The sequence below is a fragment of the Numida meleagris genome, chromosome 19 (genome assembly GCF_002078875.1).
Source record: "Numida meleagris isolate 19003 breed g44 Domestic line chromosome 19, NumMel1.0, whole genome shotgun sequence".
NCBI classification, from domain to species: Eukaryota; Metazoa; Chordata; class Aves; order Galliformes; family Numididae; genus Numida; species Numida meleagris.
Genome location: NC_034427.1, coordinates 9,239,044 through 9,264,868, shown reverse-complemented (window position 1 = coordinate 9,264,868; position 25,825 = coordinate 9,239,044). Strand labels below are relative to the sequence as shown.

General features: G+C 45.1%; 1 protein-coding gene across 1 annotated transcript; it reads left to right on the top strand.

Annotated features, from left to right (window-relative positions):
- PRPF6 (pre-mRNA processing factor 6) lies at positions 2,017-25,371 on the top strand. The gene is made up of 21 exons (XM_021416718.1): positions 2,017-2,174; positions 2,832-3,000; positions 3,784-3,902; positions 4,510-4,588; positions 5,347-5,523; positions 6,379-6,534; positions 7,088-7,182; positions 7,630-7,786; positions 8,001-8,163; positions 11,172-11,290; positions 11,801-12,019; positions 13,380-13,502; positions 14,124-14,245; positions 15,313-15,451; positions 16,441-16,560; positions 17,288-17,464; positions 18,283-18,416; positions 18,900-18,991; positions 21,053-21,167; positions 23,155-23,281; positions 24,068-25,371. Exons 1-21 carry the CDS (start codon positions 2,104-2,106, stop codon positions 24,218-24,220), a joined length of 2,826 nt encoding a protein of 941 aa, XP_021272393.1. The 5' UTR covers positions 2,017-2,103; the 3' UTR covers positions 24,221-25,371.

The window sequence follows — 25,825 nt, the reverse complement described above, 5'->3', positions numbered from 1 at the left end:
GGTGCCAGCGCACAGACCTGAGTGCAGGCTGCTTTGGTGCTGGGAAGAGCCCTTGCATGCCCAAGTCACAGAATCACAGGATCATTAAGGTTGGAAAAGACCACTATGGTCCCCAAGTCCAACCCCAACTTGCCCCACCATGCCCACTGACCATGTCCCTCAGTGCCACATCTACTCTAAAAAGAGCAGGACCCTGGTGGGTGAAGATGTTCCAGAGCTGGATGCTGCTCTGCTCTGCTCCAACAGCACTGGGAAACCTGTGCAGAGCACCCAGTGCTCCCAGTTTGTGGTCAGGTATGGCTCTGAACCTCAGGCTCCGTCAGTCCCCGCTGCTCCTGCACCCAGCAGTTTGTAATAAACACCAGGAACGCACACAGAGATTATTAAAAATTGTTTAGGATTGATTTTACTGAACCTACAAATGAGTTTTCTCCTTGCTTGGGGCTGTGCCTGTGCTGCAGGCTCTGGCCAGATGTGTGAGCAGAGTACACCGGGAGCCCCAAGCCACCCTTGCTCTGTGCTCACCCTGTGCTGCCCACCACGTTTTGTAGGAAATATCCCCAAAGTGAAACTCCCCCACCTTGCAGAGCCTCAGTGGAGAGCAGAAGACCCACCTTGGCCCTGGGCTTGTATCAGCCCATCCATAAAGGCTGTGAGAGCCGAGGAACAGCAGATGGGCTGGAGCCAAACCCTGCCCCAAAGCTGGGAAACGCCACAGCTCCACTGGCACCCAGCTGCTTGGCAAAAGGGAGGTTTTATTTTTCGGCTCCAGCCAAACCCAAAAATAGATGGGCAGTAAGTGGCTGGGGGCTGGGTTTGCCATTGCGCAGAATGGGGCTATTTGTCTTCACCGCAGCTGCTGTGCTCTGCTCGGAGATCAGGAACCCAGCAGGGAAGGATGGCTCCAAAAGCAGCTTTGACCCCAAAAGCCTCTTGCCGCCCCTGTGCCCTCCCACCCTGTGCATTTCGGGTGCCCGGGCCCTCGGATGCACAAAGTGCTTCTGGGGCTGCTCTATGTGAGCAACCATCCCATGGTGCAGTGCTGCACTGAGTGGTGGAACGGCCCCGCACAGTCCCAAAGGGCAGCAAAGCGGTGGAGGAGCCCCCCCAGCCCCCTCCGCCTCCTCCTGCCCTTTACAGGAGCTCAGGAATGGCTCCGTTCTGCTCTGCAGGCCCCACTGCAGGAAGGCACCGCTGCCTCTCAACGGAGCGATCATCATCTTATCCACTAATTGCAAATGCAAAAGAAGAGGGATTGAGCTTGCAGTTAATCAGCAAAGAGCTCCTGGTGCTGCGGTGCCCTTCACTGGGTGCAACGTACGGGGAGGAGAAGAGGGATTGCTGGAGGGAAACGAGGGGGACGTGCTGGGGGTGCTGCCCCTCTCCGTGCACACCATGGGGCACTGGGGTGAGACAGGAGCACACGTGCTTGCACACATGGGGACTGGCATGCTTTGTGCACAGAGGGCAAAGGGTGCGTGTGTGTGCAGTGTGCGTGAGTGAGCAGCTGTGCAGGTGTGAGACTGCGTGCATGCACGCACTTTTAGATGTATGCACACATGCAGTGTGTGTGCATGCAGAAGAGCACACGTTTGAGTGTATGTGTGCAAACGTGCACATGTGCGCAGAAGCGTGCAGGCGTGAGCATGCAAATGTGCGTGCAAATGCATAGATGCACAGGGAACATCGCAGGTGTGTGCACGTGCAAATGTGCCTGCACAGCTGCTGGGTATATGCATGGAAGCGTGTGTGCAAACATGCATGTACACATGGTGGCTTGCCGGTGCGTACTCACGTAGACGTGTGTGCAAAGGTGCACAAGTGCATGAATCGTGCAGGTGCCCGCGCAGGGCAGTCCGTGAGCTTGTGCACGCACGTGCATGCACGTATAAGCGCGCGTGCAGGTGCCCGCCGCTTTGCGCATGCGCACTCGGCTCAAACGCCTCTCCTCGGGACCTCCTCGGCACGAGGGGGCGCTCTGCGCCCGGTGCCTCCCACGAAGCGGAAGTGCCGCACTGCCCGCTGGGTAGCCCCGCCCACTCCCGCCGCTGCTTCCGCCGCCTTCGCCGCCACCGCCACAGCCTCGGTTGATCCGCCGCCGCCATGAACAAGAAGAAGAAGCCGTTCCTGGGCATGCCCGCGCCCCTGGGCTACGTGCCGGGGTTGGGTCGCGGGTGAGTTCCCCGCCAGGTCCCCAGTATCCCTTCGGGCCGCGGCCTCGGCCTCCTCCATCTCTGCTGCCGCTCACGGCCCGGCTCTGGGCCCTGCAGGGCTTCCTCTGGAAACGCGTTTTGGTGTTTTCACGCTTCTCCACTCGGGCTGCGGGGTGAAGGACTATCGTCGCGTTGGGGGCGGGGTTTGTTCTTCTCAAGTTGTGTCACTTCTCCGGAGCGCCCCGTCCCTGGGGACCGGGACATGCGTGGCCTGCAGGCGGTGCCCCGGGGAGCGCTGACCTCTGAGTGTGGGGTTTCTGAAGGCCCCAGCGCCCCGTTCCTGCTCCCAGCCCCACACCCTGCAGTGCTGTACAGCCCGTGGGCCATTTTCTGTGTTGGGTCCTCCTGAGACATGCTTCAGCAGAGAAAGGCCCAGGGAAAGAATGGTGAGCAGTGTGATCCTGGTGCCTTTGTAGATAAAATTCGCCCTACGAAAGAACAGATTTTTTTATTTTTTACATAGGCTCTATGAGTAGTAAGAGTAGGAGCTGGCTGGTGCCATGTTTGCATAAGAGCGATGTTTTTGTTGCCTGGCTTTAAGTAACACTTCTAGCTGGTTAGCTGTGTGGTGGTGAGATTACAGTGTGCTAAAGAGCTGTCTCTGGTTTGCCAATGCAGAGCCACAGGCTTCACCACCCGCTCCGATATCGGCCCCGCGCGTGATGCCAACGACCCCGTGGATGACCGCCATGCCCCGCCGGGGAAAAGGACAGTTGGGGATCAGATGAAGAAGAACCAGACGGCTGATGACGACGATGAAGATTTGAACGACACCAATTACGATGAGGTGATGTGATAACCAACTTAGAGATGCTTTTCCCCAAGTGGAAGAGAAATCCTTGAGCTCCCCGTTCTCCTCCTTTGAATCTCTGTGTGAGCTGAGGATTCAAGGCCAGGTTTTCCTGTAGTCTCCTCCTTTCTTTATTTCAACTGAGAGTCCATTATACATAATGATATATGTTTGCAGATTTTTATTCTGGCGTGGGTCTCCATATTGTGGTTGAATTATCTATACGGAGCACTAAGAGTCTTGGGAAGAGGTCCATAAATAAAATATTAGTTAATGTGTTTTATGGGATGTGTTTTTTTTATTCTCCTTCACAAATGAAATCTGAACTGTTGTGCTCTGATATATATTCATGTGGCCTGTCCGTTCTCTTGTGTTTAAATCCCACTTTGGTTAGTTAGATGTTGTGTTATTCTTCTTGTTTGCTTTCAGGAGTTTTTAGGAAAAAAAAAAAGTTATTGATGGAAGAAAATGTGCAGGGATTTTGTTTATTGTTTAATAGAGGCAGTTTTGAAATAGGAGCAATTTTGAGGCAGTTTTACTTTTGAAATGGTGTCGGAAAATAAACACTAGGGATGGGAGCAGAAAGCTGCTTTTATTTAAGGGATGTGTTGGTGTGATGCAACGTTGTGAGGAGCAGCCTGCTCACCCATTTTCATTGTTCTGGGTGACAGTTGGCTGTTCTAAGTACGTAACAGGAGCTTTAAACTGCGGATACTGCTCTTGTTTTCCCTTTTTCCCCTCTTTTTTTTTAATTCTCTCTCTCCCTCTCCAAATTCTTAGTTCAATGGGTATGCTGGGAGCCTGTTCTCAAGCGGTCCCTATGAAAAAGATGATGAAGAAGCAGATGCTATTTATGCAGCTCTGGATAAAAGGATGGATGAGCGGAGGAAAGAAAGAAGGTAGGATTAATTAAAGCACTGGTGTGGAACGCTTTCTTCTAGTTCATTTGTGTTTCAAAGCTTTCTTCTACCTCTTCCATTTTCCACCGTAGATGTTATCCTTGTCTCCTGGCTGAAGTGTTGAGAGGTTTTATTTGTTTTAATGCTGTCTCTTAGACACTGTGGCAATAAGTCTTAAGGTTGATGGGTGCTTTGCGCAACTTACTGCGAGAGCTGATTTGGTTGAATTGCTTCACTGCCATTCGTTAAGATGATGTTAGGAGATGCTGAGGGAATGGTTTTGACACCTCACATATTGCACAGCGTGCTGGAAATCATTAGGAAAGTTGTGTGGTGTGGGTGTCTCGTAAACCAGTGCTAGTTAACTTGTTAAACTCCTGGCCCTGCAGCTAAGAGGATGGTAAATGCTGAAGTTCACGTGGTTAGAAACGTTTGTTTTTATGCTGTAATGTTGTGATGAGAGACCTGTGTCACAGCTGTTTGTAATCTGTGCTTGGAAAAAAAAAAAATTGTTATGCCTAACTTCTGATGAAACACGTGTTTTTCTGTAATACTTTGCTTGAAGACTTGTTACTCTGAGCATAACTTCAGTGCTCCTTTTTCTCAGGGAACAGCGAGAAAAAGAGGAAATAGAAAAATACCGTATGGAACGACCCAAAATTCAGCAACAGTTCTCAGACTTGAAAGTAAGGAAAAATACTGCCTTCTATGTGACATATTCCTGTGATTTATGGGAGATGACTGTTCCCCATTGGTTTGCTCAGATTCTGTGTGTTAGCATGCAAGTACTTTGTTATTCTCCGGGTTAGAATTACTTTCCTGAGAAAACAATATAATCTTTACTGAGAGCAGCATTTGAAGTTACACCCTGTTGTAGGAGGTGATTATGGGATACAAGCCCCTAAAAGTGGGAATATGTTGTGTGGGGATTTAGTTCTTCAGTCTGTTGGGCATTTTCTAGTGGGTACACAGCCTAGTGAAATTTATGTAAATGGATGCTCTTGTTTTGTGGATAATTGTTACTGTTGGTTCTTGAGAGGGTGATAGACTTTTCATCTGTGGAGGATGAATAGTTTGTTGCCCTTGGAGTGGTAGTTGAGCGGGATCTACTGACTCTAAATCTTCTTTTAAATAAAATATACAATTGAAGCTATTGTTTAATGATTAGTAATAAAACGTGCTGCTGCAGGCACTGAGGTTAATTTGTGTATTTGCAGCACTGTGCTTAAGAACAAATTGACTTGGAGTCTCAGACTGACTGGACTAATACCAAATCATAATTAAGTGCATATAATTCTTTTTCACATTTAATGAGGAAAAAACCTGATACTTGACCTGTCGGTCTTTAATTCATTTTGAATTCTTTAAAGAAAAACGATAAATCCATTAAGGGCTACGAGCTGCTTGAAGGAATAAATAACGATGGCAACTCATGTTTGAACAGCGGAAGCTAGCAGAGGTCACGGAAGAAGAGTGGTTAAGTATTCCAGAGGTTGGTGATGCCAGGAACAAGCGTCAGAGGAATCCTCGCTACGAGAAGCTGACTCCTGTACCTGATAGCTTCTTTGCCAAGCATTTGCAGTCTGGGGAGAATCACACTTCTGTGGACCCACGGCAGACGGTGAGTGTGGAAACAAAGCTGATGGTCTGAGCTGTGCTTTGTAAGTAGAGACAAGGCTTAAACTGCATTCATCAGTGTGATTTGGAAAAAAGATGCTTGAGCAAAAGTCCTATTGTAGTTGGTGAGTCTGCCAGAGGAACTATGGCTGTTACATTCCTGTGCTTGCTGGAATCTTCCAGCGCGTACCCATTGCCAGACCAAACCTGAGGATGGGCAGGGAAGGTTTGTGTCTTGTATTAAATGTGAAAAGTAAAACTCTTTGTCTGCTATCACCGTTCTACAGCCAGGGAATTTTGGTGTGCTTAACTAGCATCTGTTTCTGTTGCAATAATGTCTTGCAGAAATGAAACAGAAAATAAAGTTTGAGTTCACCTAGTGGTTTGCTCAACCCAGGAGCCTGCATTAAAATTTAATTTTCAGTTGACAATAAGGCACATAGTTTTGGTTGTTGCTACGCTGCTGTGGGATACTGTGGTCATACAGTTACAGAAGAAGCTAACTAGCCCTGAATGAGCACCAGATGTCTTTGTGATTTCTTTGTAGATATTGTTGTTTAAATGTGCTTGTATTCAAATCTTTCATTTACTTTCTTGTTCCTGTTTTGCTGACTTGGCTAAATTTGTAAGGACCTACCGATTTGCAAAACCTGTGTAAGAAATGCCTTGTGATTCAAGGAAGCCACTGTTCTAGTTGTGTTGTCATCAGCACAGGGGAAAATGTCAGAAGTAAGACAGGGCATGGGCATCTCTGCCCAGCAGTCAAAGCAGTAAGAGCAGGCGTGCAAAGAACCTGAATTCTCTTCTGACATCTCAGAAGATGTTTTTAGGAATTTGTTTCTCTTGCTCTTGTTTCTAGCAATTTGGTGGATTGAATACTCCATATCCAGGGGGCTTGAATACTCCGTACCCAGGAGGAATGACGCCAGGCTTAATGACACCTGGGACAGGTGAATTGGATATGAGGAAGATTGGCCAAGCCAGGAACACCTTGATGGACATGAGACTAAGCCAGGTGAGCACGCTAGAAGGTGGAATCTGCTGCAGGTGTACTGAATTTGGTGGGGTGCTCCTCTTTAAGGCCTGATTTTAGGATAGTGTCTCTCTGTTGGTTGTTAGATAGGAGAAACAGCTCAGCTATGACCTCTTCATCTTATGTAAGGATTTATTCAGGACAGAATGCTGAGAAATATTGTTCTTGTGTTGTTGATTTCTGTTTTTACCGTTGATTTTTCCGTTTAAATCTGCTTTGCACTAAAAAGATGGGCTTTAACTGGTAAGGCTAAAAGTCCTTTTTGTGACTGAAAACTAAGCTGCTTGTTTTCTTTGATTTCAGTGGTACTATATTTTTAACTGCTAAGTTAAAAGTAAGTCCATGTATTTCAGAAGTTGGGGGGGGGTGGAAAGGCTAATAAGCAAGGACTTGTGTTTTCCTTGGTCATGGTGACAGATGAATGTCTTAAGACTTTTTTTGTATAGGAGCAGTGTCTTTTGCAGTCTTGAATGTGTGCAGGGGGGCTGTGGGGCTGTGAGCAATCACTTCAGTAGCGCTGACTTGACTTTCCCAGGTGTCAGACTCTGTGAGTGGGCAGACTGTGGTGGACCCGAAAGGATATCTGACGGATTTGAATTCAATGATTCCCACACATGGAGGAGATATCAAGTAAGTTTAAGAAGGATTAGCTGATTAAGCCTCTTAATAATGGCTGTGATCCTGCATATAAATGGAAATCTGTCTGAGTGGGTGGCTTTCAGCTAACATCTAGTTTGTAAAGGATGACAGGTGAGTTTTTGGTATGTGCAAATTTTGATGATAAAACTGGAACTAAATCAGTGCTGTTGCCTATTAGCTTCCAGCTGCAAGTGCCTGGCTGTAATTCTTAAATAATCTTACCTAAATACTAAACCGATTCTCTCTCCAATCTCATTGTGTTAGTGAATGTTAGCAAGCTGTACCGTGTAATTTGTCACCAATATGGAAATGTTGGAAGTTACAGGTACTGTGCATCTGAGTTGGGCTGTGAAAACGTAACTGAAGTACTTAGTAATTCAGGAGAATTGTTTGCTCGTGTGCTGAAAACGTTCCTGCTTGTCTTTTCTCCTTCATTAGTGATATCAAAAAAGCTCGTTTGCTCCTGAAATCTGTACGAGAAACCAATCCTCATCATCCACCAGCCTGGATAGCATCAGCCCGACTGGAAGAAGTCACTGGCAAACTGCAGGTGGCTCGGAATCTCATCATGAAAGGAACAGAGATGTGCCCCAAGGTCAGAATTGCTTTGTTTCCTTGCTGGACAGTACAAGCAGGTTGTGGTTGCAAGCAGCAGCATCTGTCTGTTAAGCTATTATTAGCTATAGACTGATGCTGCTTCACTATGTGCAATATTAAAAGAACCCTTACTTAGCTAAAAACGAAGTTCTACGTTCTTGCTCACAGGAATCTTTTTGGTGTAAAAGAAGGCTGCTTTTTCTTCCTGACAGAGTGAAGATGTTTGGTTAGAAGCTGCTCGGCTTCAGCCTGGAGATACAGCCAAGGCTGTTGTGGCCCAAGCTGTCCGCCACCTCCCTCAGTCTGTGCGGATCTATATCAGAGCAGCAGAGCTGGAGACAGATATCCGTGCCAAGAAGCGCGTCCTTAGGAAAGGTGAGAGCTTCTGCAGGGCCAGGGAACAAAGTCTTTGAGTCTACCTCTGTTTTCGTTGTGTTGTAAATTGTTCAAGAAATACCTGTAGGATTTTAAATGCTTTTTTTTTTCCTGGCCTTTTTAGTGAAAATAGTTGTTAATAATGTATGGCTTAATGATGGAAATCACTGCTGTTGAGTCAGAGTGGAGCGGTTGTCATACTTGTAAAACATCTCTTAGCAGAAAGCTGCTGTTACTGAGCAATTGCAAAACAATGTTTTATTTACTGAAAGCAATTCCAACTTGGTGAAGATTAGAGAGGTAGATGAAAGCAATTCAAAAACTGTGCTCTGAGGGGAAAAGGGTGCTTTAACCATCTTCTCTTATGCTTTAGAAAAGATGTCAGACTGTGTATGACTTTTGGATTGTCTGTAATTTGTTGGAGACAGCAGTGATTTCTGGTGGAGGAGCTTTAGAGGCTCTGGAGTTGTCATTTCATTGAGCACTGTGGGCCTTGAGATTTGTTTTAGTGTAACAGTTTGTGTTCTTGACAAACAGCTTTTTGATCTGGTGCTGACTTTTAAAACCTTACATCTTTACTGTGTTGAACTTGGAGGTTTTCCTCTTTTGTGGAACAGCCGTCTTTTCCTAAACCTGTTCTCTTTTAATGACTTCTCTTTTTTAGTTTGTTGTGTTGTCCCGAACTCAGGTTTTCCTTGCAGGTTCACGGTGGTCTTTGATTACTTTAAATTGATGTGCCTGTATTGGTAGAGATTGGATCCTTCACGAGTGCCAAACTGCATCAATTATGTCTCAGGACTTTAATCTAGCCAGGGAATGGGATCTATGTTTAATACACCTAATGCATCCCTGTGATGCAGTCTACAGTATTAGATTGACTTGGCTTCAAAGGATGCAAGTTGCCTCTTACCTCTTACTGTTGCTTGTAAATTGCGTATTGGTGTGAAATGGCCTCTTAGAGCATGTAAACCACCTGTGGATGAAAGGCACTATTTGGTGGCTTGTTTTATTTTCACTGGCTTAACGGAGCATTGTTCTGTGGAGCATTGCTCCTGTGATACCCTCTTCTTCTGCAAGAATAATAATGGATGTTGAACAAGAGAATGCTTTTACATGAGCAGGAGTAGATTTCTAAGTCCAACACTGGAAGGAAAGCATCTTGTGTGAAAGCAATGACTTGTGCATTAAGGTCAGAATCTGTTCTTTCACTTTAAGCGTTGTGTCAAGTTCCAGCTTACGAACCACTTGCTTAAACTCTGACACAAAGCTGTTGGTGGAGTGGAACACAGTTGATCCTGCTGCCTCCAATACCTGTGTGTTAGCAATCAACTTCACAGTGCCCCTGTACTACCTAGGGGACATCAGCAATGCAGTGCTTGGGACCGTTAGGATGTACAGCCTTAAGCCAAGTGACAGTTCAGCCCAGTGTTTGTCCAAAAATAAAGGCTGACTGCCAGGTAATGTCACTGAAGTGTGGTCTCTCATAGTGTATTTCTCTCTTCTGCCTGGCTGTGTGCATTCCTGCCATCCAGCAGAACCTCTGGAGCTTTTAAAGCCTCTCTCTGACTAAAGACAGCAGGCTGAGTGTTCAAAATACATCTCGAGGTGTGAAAATCGAATGCTCTATCTACAAAAACATGCTCTGTCCTGCTGAGCAGTGCTTTCAGCTCTTGCAAGCTGATATTATTCACTTAAAACGCTTCAGAAAAATCTCCTGCTGCTGTGGACTTGAGGTGGAATGGTTAATGCTCCAAACCTCAGTGCACAGTGCTTGTAAATGTTCTGTGCGTTTCTGTGGAGCTTAGATGTGCTCTGAAGATCATGCTCAGCAGTGTGCCTCAGCCTTCCCGGGAGTGCTTAAACGAGCAGCAATGCCTGGAAGCCTGGCTAGTACCAAGGTAGTTTTAGATGCAACTTTCCTCATTTCTGTGGTTCTGCAGTTATGCTTTCCCTATTGGTAAAGGTTGTGTTCAGTCCCGCGTTGCTGCAGCACATTTATGTGTGATCACCATGGTGCAGTATCAACTTAATTGCTTCCAAGTATGGTCATCTCTGCAAGTTGTGGAAAAAAGGGGTTAAAAAAATGCTTCTTAATGTCAGTTTATAAAGAGCCAGGATGAGAAAAGTTGTTTTTTTAAGGCTTTTTTGCAGACAGCACATCTAGAACAGCCTGCAGAGAATGCACTTTCTACTGGGAGTAGCTATTTCTTGGACAAGATGGAAGGTGCCTGATGAACTCTTGATTAGATGAGAAGGCCCTGTTGGATTGCTGGAAGCATCCTTAGAAGTGGGTGCCTTAAGGTGTTAGTGTCAGTGATAACTTAAGGCTTTTATGCATCCTCCTATATTATTTTTGGATTATTGGATTATTTTGGATTTTGGATTATTTTTGGATATTTTTGGGGCAATAAATTGGAATCTGGTGACCTCTCAGTTGATGCCTAAATGAAAACTTTGTTGTGAACTTGGTGGTGTGTAAAAACTTGAGAGGAAATGGGGATTTTATGGTTTTCTCAGATAAAGCCCTATCACTGACATATTTCTTAATGCAGTTTTGCAAGGCATGGAGATTCTAAAGAGCCTAATTCTTTATTAGAGTAGTATAGACTTAAACCTTACATATTTGCAATTTTTTATCAGTGTTACATGTATTAAAACAGTATCTCAGGTATTCATCAGTACAGAAATCCCTTTCACCACGCTGAGACTTGAGGCTTTGCTCAGCTAGGTGTTTTACTGTGGGATGTAATTACAGCTTGCAATCAGAAAAGCCCTTGTCTTGGCAAAACCTGTTTCCAATTAAAGTTAAGATTTTTTTTTTACTTTCTGATGTTAAGTTCTCTTTGTTAAAACGAGAATTAATGTAATTGCATCTCTCTCCCTTTTCTCTTGCAGGAAATTTTATCTGTAACGGGACTAAGTCTTTAAAGTGTTATCTTTGAAAACTCTATTTCTCTTTGGTAAACCTCTTTCCTCCTGATTTGCATAATTGTTTTTTGCCTCTCTAGCCCTTGAGCATGTTCCAAATTCGGTGCGTTTGTGGAAGGCAGCTGTGGAGCTGGAAGAACCTGAGGATGCCAGAATCATGCTGAGCCGCGCTGTGGAGTGCTGCCCTACCAGCGTTGAAGTAAGCTTGACAAAAGTCAAACACAGCAACCCTCTGAATTCTGCTTTAGGTTAGCAATAGGGCTTTGAAAACCAAAGGCAGGTGAGCGCCGTAGTTGTCTGCGAGGCAGAAGGATGTGAAGTGTTTTTTTCCCCAGACTTAATTGTCTGGTAGTCATTACATACTTTGTTTTCCTGTGTAAATGTTTCCGGCTTGTTTCTGAAATGCTGAACAGAAGCATCTTCTATTCAGCTGTTTAAAAAGTAGTATGGGTGGTAAATATTGGTGTGTAAGCCTGCCATATGCAGACGGTACCTTGAGATGATTAGGATTTAGCTCTAAGGACGGTAGTAGGCTCTGGTTCTGCTATTTCTGCATTGGTATTCTGCAGCTTGCTTATTCAACTTGAGGACAGTTGCCAACTGGTAGCAAACAGAATAAAGCTGCTCAGCTCTTTAGGCTGATGCTGCCATACGGAGGCGTTGTCGTCTCCTTGTTCTAATCTGAAGTACATATTTTGTTGCTCTGCAGCTGTGGCTTGCTCTGGCAAGGCTGGAGACATATGAGAATGCTCGTAAAGTCCTTAACAAAGCCCGTGAGAATATTCCAACGGATCGTCACATCTGGATTACTGCTGCCAAGCTGGAGGAGGCCAATGGAAACACCCAGATGGTGGAGAAAATCATCGACAGAGCCATCACATCTCTTAGGGCCAACGGTGTGGAAATCAACAGAGAGCAGTGGATACAGGTATTGGCCTGGTCTTGGTTAGGGACCCGGGTGAACCCTTCAAGTTTTGTTTGGAAGCTTTTTGTTGCCTGATGCTAGGTTGGAGCGATTTTGCACTGGGCTTATCAGCGGAGATCCCTGTGGAAAATAATTCAGTGAAACTAAAACACTGAGGAATGCCAAGGGCATAGAGAAGTGATCCACTGGGATGGCATGCATGTTGAGCTGTGGAATGTCTGGTTTACTTCTTGGAAAATAACCAGCTTTGAGTTGAAGCAGCCGCTGCCTCGAGTAGGAGGGAAGCTTTAAGCCTCCAGCTGAGGGTTTATATATGTTTTGCACATGTCTTTTCTGGCTTAAAAGGCACCTGTTTGCCAGAGAGGTCTTTGGAGGGTGTTGTAAGAAGTCAATACAAATATTGCATATGCAGCAGACAGGGAATGTTGTTAGTCCTTTACTGGCTTGTAGTGCCTCCTGAGGCTGTGCAAAGTAGGCACAGGTAACACGTGGAACCGGGTTTTCTGATGATGTTTACAAAGCACAGCCCCCGTGCAGGTTCATCACACTGATACATGTTGTCCTGTTTTTGAACTTTTGTGCTAGAAAAGTAGCAAGAAGTTCTATGGAATTTTAGTGGTTTGGCCACCTTTGAAAACTGTGATTCTTTAGTTTCCCAAGTTAGTAAAACCCTTCAGATGCTGTTGCCATTTAAGTGGCTTGATGTTATAGGTAAAAGAACTTTCCTCCTGAATATGTACAGTTGCTATGTTTAAACATAACCCCATAAACCAGTTTACTACTGATATCGCTTGCAGCGGGTCAAGGCAGCATAACGTTCCAGCCACTGAGTAAGAGAATATCAGTAATTAACAAAGTATTTTATATTAAACAGATATTCTTCTTAACATCTGAATGAATTACAACTTTCTTTACAGCACTAAAACAATTAAAGGTTAATTTCAGTTTTCTATTTCAAAAACAAGAACGCATCACCTTTGTATCCTTGTCTTTTTGTGAGTTCCTTTTCAGTACTTAGAACTGTTCCATTTCTGTACCAGACTTAAAAACCAAAGCTGAAAGAAGGTCAGTAGTTCTGATGTTACAGTTCTTTCTTCTCTAATCCTGCATCCTTTCTTGGCAAAGTCTCTGTGTGGCCCAGCCTGGAGATCAATGCTGGAAAGATCACGCGTTGTCACCCTTCAGATTGTTCCTGTGTGCAGCTATAGCACCTTCCTTTGGGTGTGATCTCTCTAGGGTGGAGATATGTTTGAGTAATAAGGTATTTGTCAGACATAGCGATCAGTAATGCCCCCCCATGTGTTTGCACACGAGGATTTGCTGTTGATGTCTCAAAACGAGCAGCTTTTGTTCTTGTCCCTAGGATGCTGAGGAATGTGATAAAGCCGGAAGCGTGGCCACGTGCCAGGCAATCATGCGAGCTGTGATTGGGATTGGGATTGAGGAAGAAGATCGGAAACATACCTGGATGGAAGATGCAGACAGTGTATGTCCAGCTGTGATGCTGTGGTTTTTTTTTTTTTCTAAATAGGAGGAGGTGGAACTGGAGCCAGAAAAGTAAGGTTGTTCTAATCACCGAAAGCGGATGCGATTTGCACACCATCTGCCTGCGTTTGGCCAGTCCCCCTCTCAGGGGGTTATTGCATTGCAGAACTTCTTTTCAGGCTTGAATGTTTATTAAGCAGGAAGTTGGTGACTCTGGTAGATTGCTTGCTGATTTGTTTATTTATTTATGGGATGTCAACAAAGACGAAGGTCTTGTTCAACAAATTAACAGTTGAGTTTCAAGGGGTGAACACTGTAGTTGAAGAGGTGATGTGGGACTGAGCAGGGAGTATGTAAAAGTTTTACCGTGTTTTCTTTGCATTTGAGGAGTAGTTTAAGCATGCACTACAAACTAAATTACATTTTGGCATTATACTTGGGCACTGAAAGAGAGACAATTGGAACATTCCTCTGTGCTTCCTTTAAAAAAGCCAATGTCAAAGTATGTGGTGTCCCAACTCATACAGCAAGTTTCTGAGTTCTGTGTTGAATTACACGTCATTCTGTGTTGCCCTTGATTTCACTGCAACTTTAAACTGAATTCTGCTCTTTTCTTCCTTAGTGTGTTGCCCATAATGCTCTGGAGTGTGCCCGAGCAATTTATGCTTATGCCTTGCAAGTTTTCCCAAGCAAGAAGAGCGTGTGGCTGAGAGCAGCATACTTTGAGAAGAACCATGGAACAAGGTACATGCACTGCATAATCCTTGGCTGAAGGTGCTCTTCCTCCTCAGTGCTGCACGACAGATTGGGAAGGTAGAAGAGCTACAAGATCAGCAATAAGGTGTGCTGTTCCACAGCATTAGTTCAGCTGGTGAAAGCTCAGCGGTATTGTTTGCAGGTCTGGCAACCTGAGAACAAGGAATTCTTTAGGAGAAGAGATTACTTAGTAAAAATAGCTATGAGTAGGCAAAGCAGGGACAGTCATCTTTGAGAAAGCATTTCTAGAAAAAAAATGGGAATGCAGAATAACATAAAGCTTGCCATATTTCGTGGTGGTTTGTTTAACTCTTGTAGAAAAACTACTTTAGCACCGAGTCTGAGCATCTCTGGCATTTTCTCATAATGTCAAATTATGAATTAGTATTGCACTGTCATAGCTTGGGCCTCTTGTTTTGGTGTTTATTCATAAAACTCTACACATCTGAACCTTACTGTCCAAACTTTATAATAAAGCCAACAGTCTGTGTAGTAAACCTCCTATGCAGGTGAAATTAGTCCTGCTAAAGCTAACGTGGCTATTGTGTGGAAGTGGCTGTGGAGACTGAGTTCTGTGCTTTTGGAACAAGTGTGCCTTTGCCTTTGATGTTGTTCTCCTTTGTTTCCCAGTGGTGGCCGGGCTTTAAGCCCCTTGTTCTACATGAAGTGCATTTTCCAGAGAAGGAAAAAAAATGTCAGTAAGATCAAGGCAGCTCCATCTAATAATTCTGAAGAGCTTCCTGTCTCAGTTTCTGCTGAGGTTTGTTTAGAAGACTGGCTCTCTCCAAGACAAATGAGCTGTTTATGCGCAGAGTCTTTCTGCAGCAGCTATCAAACAAAGGTGTCTGAACAATGAGCCGTTTGTGGAGTGCTGATTTCAGAAAGCTTATGGAAAAAAGACCCCACCCTTTCCTTGTTATGAAACAACTTATCAAGGTTTACAGCACTGGACTTTGCAACAGTATTTATAGCCTTGAATGATAGTGGAAGTCAAGTGTGAGAGCTCGCCTTTGGCAGTGCTTGGAGCGATTGTAACTTGCTCTTTCTTGTCTCAGAGAATCCTTGGAGGCTCTTTTGCAGAGAGCTGTTGCTCACTGTCCCAAAGCAGAAGTGCTGTGGCTCATGGGAGCCAAATCGAAGTGGCTGGCAGGAGATGTGCCAGCAGCCAGAAGCATCTTGGCCCTGGCTTTCCAGGTGGGTATGTTAGATTTGTGTAGTGGTGGTAAATGTGAACTAAAAAATACAAAGTAGGCTTTTTCTGTCAATGTTCACCTGATTTCTGCTGCCCTTCGGTATGAGGAGATTTCCTCTGTTCTTTGATAGTTTTATTTGTCAGAAGTGTTCTCCTGTAAAATATTAGCAAGCTGGAAGCAAGAGTGCATTACTGCTCTTTTAGTATTACCACACCAAGTTGTGAGTTCAGACCATTAGTGTTACTACCATTGGTCCTACCAAACCCAGTCGTGGATCAGCATTGTCTCGTGCTTGGTCATCTGTCTTCACAGCAGAAAAGGTAGTGATTTGCCCCAATTAGTGAGGCTGCTCTTTTACCTATGGTTTGGACCACATCCACTGATCTGAAGCAAAGTGAATGGAGTTGTCCACTGGATGCTGGAAGATGGGGAGAGAGGTACGGTTCTAATGTGGAAATGAGGCCTCAGGAGCTAAGGAGCAAAAATAAATGACAGCTCCTCAGCAAGGAGCTACAAGAGACTTAGAACCAAGACCAAATTTAGGACATTTTTGTAAATATTCTGAAGATTTCTTGACATGATTGTTCCTGAAACAGTTTGTGTTGGAGGGGTGCTGTTCACAGGCCTCTGCTGGGAATCTGAGCTTCAGCTTCTTTTGTTCAGGGATAATGAAGTGAGGGTCTCACTGTGACAGACTCTCTGATTTTTGCAGTAGTTAAACTGAAAGTTCAGGGGATCAAGCATTAACGCTTTTCAACAGTTGAGAAGCATCCAACTTCTCAACTGAAATATATCTTTGTGTTGCGCATCTGTTTCGTAGAATTTCCATGAGCTTCAAAGGTCAAAGAAGATTGGGAGGAGCTTGAACTGAAAAAAGTCCTAGTGTGGATTGACAGAGCTCTGACTTCAATTTTAATCTGGATCAAACGAAGGATTAAATCTGCTGTTGATTCACTGCATGCATTTGTCTGTCACTTGATGTTCTTGCAGGCCAACCCCAACAGCGAGGAGATCTGGCTGGCTGCCGTCAAGCTGGAGTCGGAAAACAATGAATATGAAAGAGCAAGGAGGCTGCTGGCAAAAGCTCGCAGCAGTGCCCCCACCGCAAGGGTAAGGATGTGTGAAGGGTGGAGAGGCCGAGGAGGCTTCTCATGGCAGTGGGGGAGCTGAGTTTGGAAGCAGGAGCTCCTTCAGCTCCGTGGCCTCAAGTGATTGACCAGATGGCTCCCTGCCACTGCCTTTTGCAGGCACCGTAGCACTTCTCCAGCAAATTGCAACACACAGTTTGCGGCATGATGGGAACGGAGGCTAGGATCAAGTGAAGGGTTTCAAATTTTTTCACACAAATGGCAAAAGTCAGGAAATTCCCAGTTTACAGCTGTTGGTATAATGTTCCTGTTGCATAAATGCGTGTCTTGGAGAAAAGAGAGTGAAAATATTCTCACAGAAGACGCAGTTATGCTGTGCTTAAAGACAGTACTCGTCGAATTTATTTAAAGTTACAGTCTTGTGTTTATCTCTACGGTTATTTCTGGTGTGATAAATTTTGTCAATATTTAGCTGTGCATACAGCATCATTGTAATTTGTCCAAGTAAGAGAAAAAGCCTGGGTTGTTACAGGGAAATTTAGATCTCCCCTGCCCCCAATTTGTACTTCATCCTAGATCTTCTAGATTGCCTGCCAGAAGAGGAGGACAGAGAGCCTTCTACTTCGAGCTACAGCTCATGAATAACTTTCTAATGAATGCATGAGCATGGGAACCCACTGCACTGACAAAGTTCTTGTTTTTGTTTTTCCAATGGCTACTAGTGATAAACAGCTCTGGCTCTTTCTCAGGTCTTCATGAAGTCTGTGAAGTTAGAATGGGTGCTTGGAAACATTGCTGCAGCCCAGGAGCTTTGTGAGGAAGCCCTAAAGCACTATGAGGACTTCCCCAAACTGTGGATGATGAAAGGACAAATCGAGGAACAAAAAGAGCTGGTGGAGAAAGCAAGGGAGGCTTACAATCAAGGGGTAAGATGCATGTTATTGCAAGTTTGCTTTGTGCTTGTGATGTGGACAGGTGTCTCTTTTCAAATCAGGATGGGAAGGGCTCTGTCCCAGGTTAACTGCAGAGGTGACTTCTGTTATCTCCTTGTCATTGGTTAAAACAGTAACAGAAAAATATTAGAGTGTTGAAATAAGCAGTGAGAATTTATCTCTTAGCCAGTATGCGTGTGCAAAATTCACTTTCTTGCTTGAGAGAGTTTGCTGCGTGCTTGACTACTCACTAGCAGGAAAAAATTCATTACACAATAATTCTCTAAGACCTGCAAGAACTAAGGGAAGACCCTGCTAACAAGGTTAGGTAAACACTGTAAAAAGAGATGGTCTAGGAGTACTCACGTGTCTTTTAAATGGTGAAACTCATCTGTCCTGATAGTAAGAGGGAAGCAGGTTTCTGTCAGTGTCCTAATGACTTTGTGAGCTTCGAAGGCAATGTGTTTCCTGCATACTCTGTGATGTGGTTTCATTATTTATTAGAGCTCTCCATCTCTAGATGGAGCACAAGTTACAGGTGTGCTGTTAAGGGAGGTGTATTCTTTCTTTTTGCTTGGCACTGGGATAGCTCAGTCATAGCTGGTGTACTTGCTCTTTTGGTTATCGGAGAAACTAGATTTTACTGGTGAGTGCTATAAGATTAACTAGGAGAAATTTGAGAGATGTGGTCACCTTTCTCTCACTTCTGAACTCCTCAGGAAGATGTAAGGAAGGAATTCCTTTTTTTATGGGGGTTATAATGTGTTTTCAGATCTTCATAGTACCATACCTTTTGTTATTCTTTTAAACAGTTGAAAAAGTGTCCCCATTCCATACCCCTGTGGCTTTTGCTGTCCAGACTGGAAGAGAAAGTGGGGCAGCTGACCAGAGCAAGAGCCATCTTGGAAAAGTCTCGCCTAAAGAATCCAAAGAACGCGGACCTCTGGTGAGTTGTGTAGACATGAATTTAGTTTGGGCTGCAAGGCCAATGCGTGCTTCAGGCCAACTATTTTACACCTCAGGTATTTGGTTATGGAACCTGTGAGCACGCCTATCCTAGCATTTATTCTGGATTAACAACTTCTGAATATCAGAAGTGCTCTGGAGATTCTGGCTGGTGTCTTGCTACTCTAAGGAGCTGGGGACCTTATGTTTCTTTACAGATAGCTGTAGTTTAGAGAACATGAAAGTCAAGGGGTCTTTTGTTTCTATTATAGGTCAAAAATGATAGGAGAAATTGACTAGGCCATTGTAAAATAATGGTCACATTTATTTTTAAATGGAGAGGAATGGGAAGAGGTCAGTAACGTGCGTGTATTCCTATAGGCACGTGTTTGTAATTTCCAGTGACTTTCACCTGACTCAGAGTTGATTTGTTCATAGTGAATGTGTTTCCATAAATACCATTGCTGGGTTTCTTTCCTACCAGGTTAGAGTCTGTGCGGTTGGAGTACAGAGCTGGGCTAAAGAACATTGCAAATACTCTGATGGCCAAGGCCTTGCAAGAATGCCCCAATTCAGGTGAGCTGGATCTCATTTTTATTTTAAACACAGCGATGTGTTTGCTCAGTTAGTGAAGGCTCATCTTCTTCCATGATGTCCTTTCTGGCCATGTCTCAGAATAACGTTTAGAGAAGTGTCAGTCATCCTCCTGCAAAGGGGATGTTGAGGGTTTTTGTGAGTTATCCCAGTTACTCTGTAGTGCCTCACACTGGGGGGGGACATGGGTTGGTGCTGGCATTGTTGGCTCCGTGGTAGACAGTTTGTCAAGAGGTTTCGTGCGAAATAATCTTGGATATGGGTGGCTTTTCTCTGAAGCTGGTGGAAGTCTGTGCCAAGGTTTAATGTTGGAGATGGACAAGTCTTTGTAATTAGGGAGTTTGGTGGAAAAAGGATGTGTTTTTCCCTGTCTCAATGGAGTATAATTGGCCATAAGAGGCTTCCTGTTGTTGGCTTGCCCATGCTGGTTGCACTACTAATGAGGCTTGTGCACTTAACAACTTACACTGACAGCAAATTTCAGTCAGTTATGATTAGGGGATCAAGTACCATGGGTGTTTAATCCTGTTTTTTTTATTATTTTAACTTATATGACCTATTTGCCTTTCCTTAACTAAGTTGGTTGGTTCTAACCAGCAGTGGAAACATTTGCCTCTTGGGATGGGAGGAGAAAGTGCATAATGTTTCCTTTTTTTTTTTTTTGACAGAATTGTGGGAAGGCTTAATTATTTAAACATGTTGACATCTTTGGAGAGAGGATGTCACTGAAGTAGAAAGAGGAGTAACCTACCACAGGGCAAGCCTTTTTTAGTTTGCCTTCAGGCTGGGTTTTGAAAGGTGTTTGACTGATGACTGCTTAAGTCATCCTGGTGAAATAATGGGAATTAAGTGACTTTTATGGCTTGATAAACTCATTGCAAGCTGCTCTCCATGTGAGTGGGTCAACAAAGCAATACCCACTTTGTTTTGTGAATGACCTAATGCTTCTTGTGTTTGCCACCTCAGGCTTTTTTGCAGAATCTGCCTGCTGCTATGGAAATAGGCAGTAAAATCTCAGATTTTGTTTAAATAAAATAACTTCCAACTCTTAAAACTCTACAAACTAGGAAGATAAGCCTGCAGGATTTAGTCTGTTGGACACCTACAGTCATGTAAACCAGAGGCTCGTGTCCATCAGTTGCTGATCTGGTTACCATTCCTTGTGGCTGACGTAGGTAGGTGGCACAAAGGATAGAACTGAAATACAATGGTGTTTGTGTCCTCAGCAGGCCTGAAAATAGAGGTCTGTAAAAAATGGTTTGACCCTATATGTAAAGAGCAGATCTTGAGAACACGGAGAGTTCTGCTCCAGTCTGTAACTGCAGTCATCTGAGTCGGTGTAAATTCCCATGGTGCAGTTTATGGGAAGCGAGAGTGCTTTGATAGAGTCCTGGCAGACCCAAGCTTTCAGGCTTCGCCTTGAAGTGATCAGCAGGCATGGTTGACTGGCATTAGAAACTGAAGATTTCATGCTCCTCTGAGCGTGTTTCCTTTCTTGTTTTTGGCAATGAAAGGAACTAGGGATTAAACCCAGCTTTCCTGGCCCTACCGTGTCCTTCGTCATATGTGTGGAGAGCCAGCATCAATAATACTGTGGTGTTCTTTGGCACCCTTGAAACTGCTTCCGAGTGGTGTGCTTTGCACCTTGTGGGACTTCGCCTGCCACTGTAGCTTTCTATTCAGACCAGTCTGCTGCTGCTGCTGCTGAGTTCCCCTCTGCTGTTCCGCTGTGTGCAGTGCCTTGTGTGAAAGGCTTGAGCTCTGTGCTTGTGCACACTGGCGTTAGGGACATGGCAGTGATGCTGTGGTACAGAAACATTCAGAACTGAGGGTCCGCTGTGGTGCAGCCAGTTGCTAAATTCCTGAGCATTGAATGAAGAATCCATGCTGGAAGAGTGAGGTGAGGTGGAGGTGCGGGGATAACTCCCAGGTTGGGGACAGTGGTACTGCTCACTTCAGAGAGCGCTGGCCTGATGACAGATGTGATGGAGAGGATTAATCTCTGATTCACACTAACCAATCTTTCTACTGTACTTGATTAAGGAATCCTGTGGTCAGAGGCAATTTTCCTTGAAGCGCGACCGCAACGGAAGACCAAGAGTGTGGATGCCCTGAAGAAGTGTGAACATGACCCACACGTTCTGTTGGCTGTGGCCAAGTGAGTTCTTGTGCTTGATGTAGTAAAGACACTCGTTTTTGTGTGTGGCTGCATCCCTGATTGAAACATTGCACTTGAGCACAACCACGTGATGCTGGCTGCAGCAGCTCTGTAAGCCTCGGAGCAAGTAGCAGCTCTCAAGCTGTCTCCTAGTAACTGTGCAAACCTGCTGCTCTCCCTTGATTCAGAACAAGGGATGTCAGCCTGCCCTCAGGCTCTTCTGGTGGGCTTGGGACTGCAGCATGGACAGTAATACATTCACACGGAGTCCTTTTCTACTGCTGGGTATTGGCAGTTTGTGAAAACCATCTTTGTGCCCCTTAAATGGAATTTTGGCACGCTTTCAGATGAGCTAGGCTTACTGAGGTTTTATAGGATATGTTTTCGTATTTTTGAAAATATGGATAGTTTCTGCTGGTGGTTCTTTGCTTTTTATGTGGCTGATGCTGCACTCGTCATCTTTTCTCTCTATCCTAGATTCTGCCAGATTCTTTCAATCTTAAGCTAGCTTGTGCTGTGCTTTAGTCTTCTTTCCTGAATTTCTGCTATGTCAGTTTTCTTTCAGTTGTGGCCCTTCCTGGAATGCAGACTACAAGTCACACTGTAGTTTGCTTCACTGGAACAGGAAGATAGTCTACCAGGAATTGTCTACTTCTCTAGAGCAAGTTGTGAGGTTTCCAGTGATGAAAATCTATTATTAGAATGGACTCAGACCATATCCTATCTGATCTGATTGCAGACCGCTCCGCAGCAGTCGTGACTGGAACAAACTTCTCTTCCTTTGTGAATACCAGCAGAGGTTAATGCAGAAAGCATGTTGCCCAAACGGTTGCCCAATTCTTTCACAACTCTTTTTTATAGGCCAAAGAAAACTGTAGGATACACTCCAGTGACTGCAACGCTGGGTTCTGACAGATAACAGCTGCCTTGTTCTGCCTTAGCAGCAAGCGAGAAAAATGTTAACTTTTGCTTTGTTGAAGCTGCTTCCAGGCACTTTCTGCTGCACCTCAGGCAGTTGAGCAGCTAATCCCAACACAAACTGCTTCTGCCTCCCATCCCGACTTGCCTGTAGGTATGGTAATACCGTGCTCAGTCACACATCTGTAGGAAGCTTGAAGTATTATTCTGAATATGGCCACTACTTGCAGGTGTTTAGCCTCTGCTGTCATTGTTGGTGCCCTTTCAAATCACAGTTTATTTAACACGGAACAATCAAGAGTATTATAGGGCTTAAAAACAATCACATAAGCTGTATAATTTTATGGCTGGCTAAGCTCTTTATGAGGGATGGCTGTTTGATTTGATAAGGACCTTACTAGCTCAAATGAACTCTTTAATGCGAAGGAATGAAACCAATAGACTGTTGACTCAGCTGGTTAATTACTGGGGAGAAATTTCAGAATTCACAAGTGCCCTTTTTGAAATGGCAGCCATGGGGCTGCGTGCCAGGGTTGGGTTTGAGCTTGGAGTGTTACATGTGTGTCTTTCCTTGTAAGGTGGGGATGGCAGGAGAGCTCTGCTCCACTGGAGCATTCCTAGTGCATGTGATTGCGTGCAGTCATGGCTCCATTAACATGTGTACAGTTTGCAACTGCTTGAAGTTATTTAATTGTTAAGATGGCTAAAATCAACTTGAGATATGAAGAAATGAAGAGAGGGGAAAATAGCTGGATGTATACAATCCTGTCCCTTTCCACAGCAAAATTGAAGGAATGAGTTAGCAAGGATTGAGCTCAAAGGGTAATTGATACTGCCCTTCTTTGGGGTGTCTGTCTCTTCCTTTGGCAGTGAGCAGAGTGAAGAGGGAGCTGTGGAAGTGCTCAGTCCTCTCATGTCTCATCCCTTCCCAGGGGGAGTGCAGTAGCAGATGACTGCAGAATCTGGCGTTTCCTTCTTGGGAGAACAAAGAAATGAAATACCCATGCAGTGCTAGCAGATTGCTGTGTTCTTCTGGAGAGGATATTTATTTATTTGCTTTTCCCAACAGATTGTTCTGGAGCGAGCGTAAAATAACGAAGGCCCGAGAATGGTTCCACCGAACAGTGAAGATTGATTCCGACTTGGGAGACGCCTGGGCTTTCTTCTACAAGTTTGAGCTCCAGCACGGCACAGAGGTGAGCGTGCACCTGCAAACACAGGGAGCTGAGGAAGGCAGCAGGGATCCCTGGTTGGTGTTGGTTACTGAGCACTGGGAATTGCTGCGGTGCTGGGCAGAGCACACTGCTGCCTGGCTGGCTTACAGGAGGGAGGCTGAGGCCGTCACACCTGGTCATGAGTGAGCACGCACAGGCATGTGTGGTGATTTCTAAAAGGCATTGTCATTAGCAGAGCTGTCTTCCTGGCTGCTTTGCTATCCTCAGTCATGCTAGTTCATGCAAAAGCCTCTGAAATCCATCTTCCTTCTGAAAATGCAAGCTCTCTGCTAGGAGGCTTTGCCTCTAGTTGTGATGCTAGATTTGTGCAACTTGTCCTGGGTCTTCACGAGTGTCCATAGGCAGCCTGCACTCGACGCAGCTGAAGGAACACTTCTAATCTCCGTGGCAGTTTTGACTGCCTGATACTACTGAAATGATGGCAGTGTTATCTTCTGACTTCACAGAGACCTCTCGCTTGACCTGTGGGGCAGTAACACAAAGGAAGTTTCTGCTGCAGTTTCTTTGGGGTAGCCAAAACCTGCTTGGCTGTGATTAGGCCGGTTTGTTCAGCAAGGCAGGAGAGTTGCTGCCACTGAGTTTTAACTCAGACTTCCTTCCATGCTGCCCTTAGTGGGGAGCAGGGGGGTGAGGGTAGGCTTTGGGTAAGTGTTTGAATTGGAGAGAAGACTACAAAATGTTTGGCCCTTTGCTGCAACAAACCAGGGCATTCACAGACTTGCAATTTGTCATTTCTCTTCGTTGTAGGAACAACAGGAAGAGGTGAGGAAGCGCTGTGAGAACGCCGAACCCCGCCACGGAGAGCTTTGGTGTGATGTCTCCAAAGACATAGTGAATTGGCAGAAAAAGATTGGAGAGATTCTTGTGCTTGTGGCCGCCAAGCTGAAAAACACCTTCTAGAGTTTGCTGGCTTCAGCTGCATCAGTCACCTCTGTAGGACTTGTCTGCTTACCTGTTTTCAGTTCATTTGCTCTTACAGTGGCACAGAGCTCAGAGGACAGGAGATAGATGGCAACATGAGAGATCTTTCCTCCAAGAGAAATGCTGATTCCTCCTCCTTTATCCAGTGATAGTGCTCTAGGTCTCACACAATGCAGTAATTAGCTTCTGCAGCACAAGTGCACCTAAATCGCCTCTGGATGTTGCTGCTGGTGTAAACGTAGGGAGGGAGCTGAGCAGTTCTGTAAGGCTGCATTGGCATTTTCATTCTGATACCTGAATCCACTCTCTATTTAGAAGCCTTAATTCGTGCTTGTCTGGTTTCTGATCTTCAGCAGTGGCTCTGGATTCCTCTGTAGCATGAAGTGCCTGTCCTGTCCTTGTCCCCTACTCTGTGCACTATGGGTAGTGTTTGGCCCACCTGATGCTGGTTCCTTTCAGCAGATCTGTTGTGTTGTGTCCGAGCCCTCTTGGAGGATATGGGGGTTCTGCTGGGATGGAGCTGGGCAGCAGGGGGGGATGGCTGGGATGATCCTTTTTTTTTCTAATTGGTCTCCTCCTGTGGCAAACTGCAGCACAACTCAGAAGTATTCCTCAAACCTGACTAGGTGGAGCATTTTGTGGAATTTTAGAGACTTCCTTTTTTTTCTTTTAAATGTACATAGTAAAACCTTTATTCTTCTAGACGCCCCATTTCATTAAGCACAGTGATATTTTAAAATAATGAGGCAAAACCCAGCAATCCTCGAAATCCCTTTGAAGGAGTAAGGCTTCATTAAAGCCTTTGGGACAATGTGCAACTGCTCTTTCACTGTGGGTGTTTTGGATGACCACCTTCAAGTGCAGATGGCAGAAAGGCAATGTTTTGGAGGGAGAGCTTTGGTGTTCTTGGGACCCTTTACAAGTTGTCTTCGATTTTCTACGCTTGGAATCTGTATTATTTTGACCTAGTGAACCTGACTTTCTTGTGATCGTTCATCGAACTTAGGTATATGAAAAGTGTTTGGGTCTGTGTATGTGTGTCACATAATGTATTTAGCTGGAGGAAGAACAATACCTTATCAATTGTCTGGAAAATCTGTATAAAATACAGCTCGTGTTTTGTTTCCTTACGTTCTCTTTGGCTGTGGCCTTGCTCTTGTGCTCTGACTGGGAAGTGGGTTGGTCACAGAGGTGCTGGGAGACTTGCTTAGGGATTTGGTGCCCCATTGACGTCTGTCCTGACTGTGGGCTTATGGGAAGGTGAAGCAGGAGGAGGCTGGGGAGCGAGGTGGGAGGCATTGATTGTGAAAAGGAGAGAATGGGTGTGCGGGAGAGGAACGTGGCCAGGACAGGGCTCCAGACAGCCCTGGTGGATGTGGGCTTGGGATGGAGTGGGATGGTTGGAACCACAGTGGCGTGGCTCTTTGTGCTGGAGAAACCCCTGAGCTCTGGGAGTGCTTGGAGCATCTCACCTGAGCCGTGTGGTCAGTGTGTCAAGATCAGAGGCTTCCCCTGCCCCTCACTTGGGCGTCAGCATCACCTCGAAGGGTTTGACTGCCCGAGTGCCCTGGAACTGGGAAAATG